The sequence below is a fragment of the Lobosporangium transversale genome (genome assembly GCF_002105155.1).
Source record: "Lobosporangium transversale strain NRRL 3116 chromosome Unknown BCR41scaffold_1, whole genome shotgun sequence".
Lineage (NCBI taxonomy): Eukaryota > Fungi > Mortierellomycota > Mortierellomycetes > Mortierellales > Mortierellaceae > Lobosporangium > Lobosporangium transversale.
Window position 1 is genome coordinate 1,641,079 of NW_019028979.1, and position 3,242 is coordinate 1,644,320.

Here is a 3,242-nt window from a genome sequence, read left to right on the forward strand (position 1 = left end):
ATCATTAAATCGCAGAGTGATTTCACATCATTTTGATCAATTTTATCAGAGCCTTTGTCACTCCAAATGGACACACTTTTGATTTAGAGGCCCACTAGTAGTATACAATTGCTGACAGACAGGTTGCATATTGGACAGATGGTGGGAAGGTAGGCATGAAGGCACTGACATAGAAGTCTCTGGAAGAAACAGAGCAAGTGACAATGGTAATGCATGGGATTGAGGGCTTTTTTTATTGTGCCTTCCGAAGACAAAGTAAGGAAAAAAAGTGAGTATGAATAATCCTCGAGCGTTCTCTCTCTAATGTTTCCTGGAGATGACGAATGAAATCAAGACCTGATCACTTTGTCGTGCAAACTCATTGTTTAAATTGAGACGGAATGAAAGATTGTGTAAATGTGATCAGGACTTGCGAACACTCCTGCCAAGTGTGAATGTCCTATTTCGCGCTTCTGACATTGGTTCGACGCGCAGTGCGCCGCGCGGCCAAGCTGCGATAAATGCACCATTTCAGGCAAACATCGACAACATCCGAACTCTGCTACACGGCGTATCGCTTATTGTTTGTTTGCCAAGTCTTGGCAAAAAGTGATCTCTGAACTTTTTTTGTACAACCGTTCGTGCCTCCAAAGAATATATAAAAGTAGGAGAGTTGGAGAGTTTCATTTCGCAACTCCTATTTCAACATTTTAGCATTTCAGCATCATCGTCACACTTAGAAAAGGACCCTTGAATATGACTGCATGCAACAACAGCCATTCTTCCTCTCGGCACCAGCCAGTCTGCTGTGTATATACTGGCACTGAGAATCAGCCTTTGCTTGGATATCATCCTCATCAATACCAACAGCAACAACAGCAACACCGACATCAAGGGGAGTATCATCTCAATATCAGCGACGAAAAGAACTACGCTTCTCTCGAGGCTGAATATCCTCAATCCACATCGCAGTGTAAGTTTATGTCATTCTCTATTGTCAAAAGAATGATATGAATGAAAAGTAGTTTTGTCAGCTTTAATTTATTGACAAATCAAGTCTTACTTTCCACTACCCATTTTAAATAGGCGAGAGAGCATCCAGGCGTAAAAAGTTTCGGAGACACCTTCTTCTCCTCTTGGTCCTCGGTTTTGTCTACTTCACTTTCTTCCACTCGTGTAGAAACAATTATTTTCATCAGCATCAAGACCCTGATACCTTTGGCAGAGGAAGCAACACCGATAACAATAGTGATAGATCCAATATTGCCTACCCTGACAGTTGTTTGAAGCATGCTGACACTTGGGAAAAGCCTTGGGTGTTCGATATAGATGCAGCCAACTTTCAACTGAAATTCGGGCAAGGTTCTATGGGTTCGCGTGTACAAGTATACACGGGAGCAGTTCAGAAGCCTACATTTGAGCTCTACGCCAAAGCGTCTCTCAGCGAAGATGAGGATGGAGACGAAGGCGATAAACGTCATAGAAACAGTGGTAATGACGACAATAGCAATAGAGGTGATGCTATTGAAGTTGTTCGCCACGGTGTTCACCTCGAATTTAAGCAATCATTGGAGCTGTCTGAAGCGCTGATTTGGTTTGAAGATCATTATGTCGAGCATGGCGGATACAAATACCGAGCTTGTGCCCAAGTGGACATCAACATCATTGTTCCGGAATCGTACAAGCGCTATGGCAGCATCTCAGTCGAGGGTGCTGTGACTTCGATCAATGCTCATGACTTGGATAACATTAAATTCGACAAACTGAACCTAGTTACAGCTACTGGCAATGTCATTACCAAGGACAATATTCATGCTGATCAATTTTCGACCCATGTTAGCGCTGGAAATGCCGAGATTGAGTCAGTGCAGACCGCGAGCGATGATGGTCGGGAGCCATTGGATGTCAAAGTCGTCGTTAATACTGGACATGTTGTTGTCGGAGTGGAGACTAATCCTGTGGGCAAGAATGAGTCCCGCCCACATAGGATCTTGGTCCAGGCAAGTACAGGGTCTGTCAAGCTCGATGTGGCGCCCGCAAAGGCGAAATCCTCGGGCTCCATGGCTCAGAAGCCAGGCCATTTACAAATCGACACTTCTACCAACACAGGTACAGTTCGAAACCTGATTCAACTTGCGAGTGAGGACCAGACCTTGAATTTGAGCTCGTCTAGTAGGACTGGGACTGTGGACGCAACCGTGTCTGACTCGTTCTTGGGGCGCTTTGATCTCTCAACAATGGTTGGAAACAGTAAAGTGGTCCCCGCCTTGGGTTCAGAGAGCTCGATTTCATATGAGAAGCAGACACCCCACAGTAAGATTGGATTCAAGACATTGAGCGACAACAAGGCTTATGAATCTGAAATCAAACTTCGCACCATAACTGGACGCACTTTCCTTGAGTTCATTAAGTAATAGCATAAAATAACATAAAATAATAATAAAGGAAAAAACAATGGATAGTCTTTTGTTACTCCATTTCCTACACTGTCGAGGGTATTGTATGTATAGGCTTGAAACTAGTGCAATGATTGCTCATCAGAGTCATGCGCTAAGAAGCTGGTAGGTAGAAATTTCTCACTTGCTGTCAGCGAGCTTTCACGAATCATCCCCAATTGCAAGAACCATGACTACACCTACTCTAAATAAGATAAAAAATAGGCGCCTCATTTTCTATTAGATAATTATACTACACATTACATTTCGAATTCAATTATTAAAAGTATTAAAAGAGAGAGCAGAATACGATTTGTTGCATTTGCATCGCATCTGTTAACAAAGGGAGAAGGCCGCTTGTTTCGAATATAGTTCATGTACTTTATTCAGGGGAAAATGAGAGCCAAGGGCACCCTACAGAAAAAAACTTTAAAAGTAAGATCGACCACTAAAAGCGGGACTAGACTATTTCACATCAGTTGTCGACTTTTATCTTCAAAAAGATTTGCATTCACTAAAAAAACATGTGCATCGCCGCATGGACGCCTGCACTTACCTTCTCAGTGCAGATTTTTTTTGCTTCTAGACCCTCGCCCTCTCTTATTTTTTTTTTTTCTTTTTTTCTTTTCTCCTCATTCCTTTTTCTTCCCCTCTCTTTCCTCACACAAACACTCTACACACTTGTACACCCCTTTGTTATTATAATTGACAATCATATCAACGACAGCACACTTCACTAGATTGTGCATGAACTATTCATTATCAACCCGGTTCTTTTAACTACTATATTTGTTTCCTTTTGGAACCATCGCTTCTCTCATCCTATTG

General features: G+C 42.4%; 1 protein-coding gene across 1 annotated transcript; it reads left to right on the forward strand.

Annotated features, from left to right (window-relative positions):
* The first annotated feature begins 678 nt into the window (after window positions 1-678).
* BCR41DRAFT_382942 (hypothetical protein) lies at window positions 679-2,439 on the forward strand. The gene is made up of 2 exons (XM_022027398.1): window positions 679-952; window positions 1,066-2,439. Exons 1-2 carry the CDS (start codon window positions 736-738, stop codon window positions 2,391-2,393), a joined length of 1,545 nt encoding a protein of 514 aa, XP_021886757.1. The 5' UTR covers window positions 679-735; the 3' UTR covers window positions 2,394-2,439.
* The last annotated feature ends 803 nt before the right edge of the window (window positions 2,440-3,242 follow it).

Excerpts from the sequence above, each read along its gene's own strand:
- BCR41DRAFT_382942 (XM_022027398.1), top strand. The coding sequence starts at position 736 with ATGACTGCATGCAACAACAGCCATTCTTCCTCTCGGCACCAGCCAGTC. Across the intron at positions 953-1,065 it reads TCCTCAATCCACATCGCAGT|GCGAGAGAGCATCCAGGCGT; the intron begins GTAAGTTTATGT and ends CATTTTAAATAG.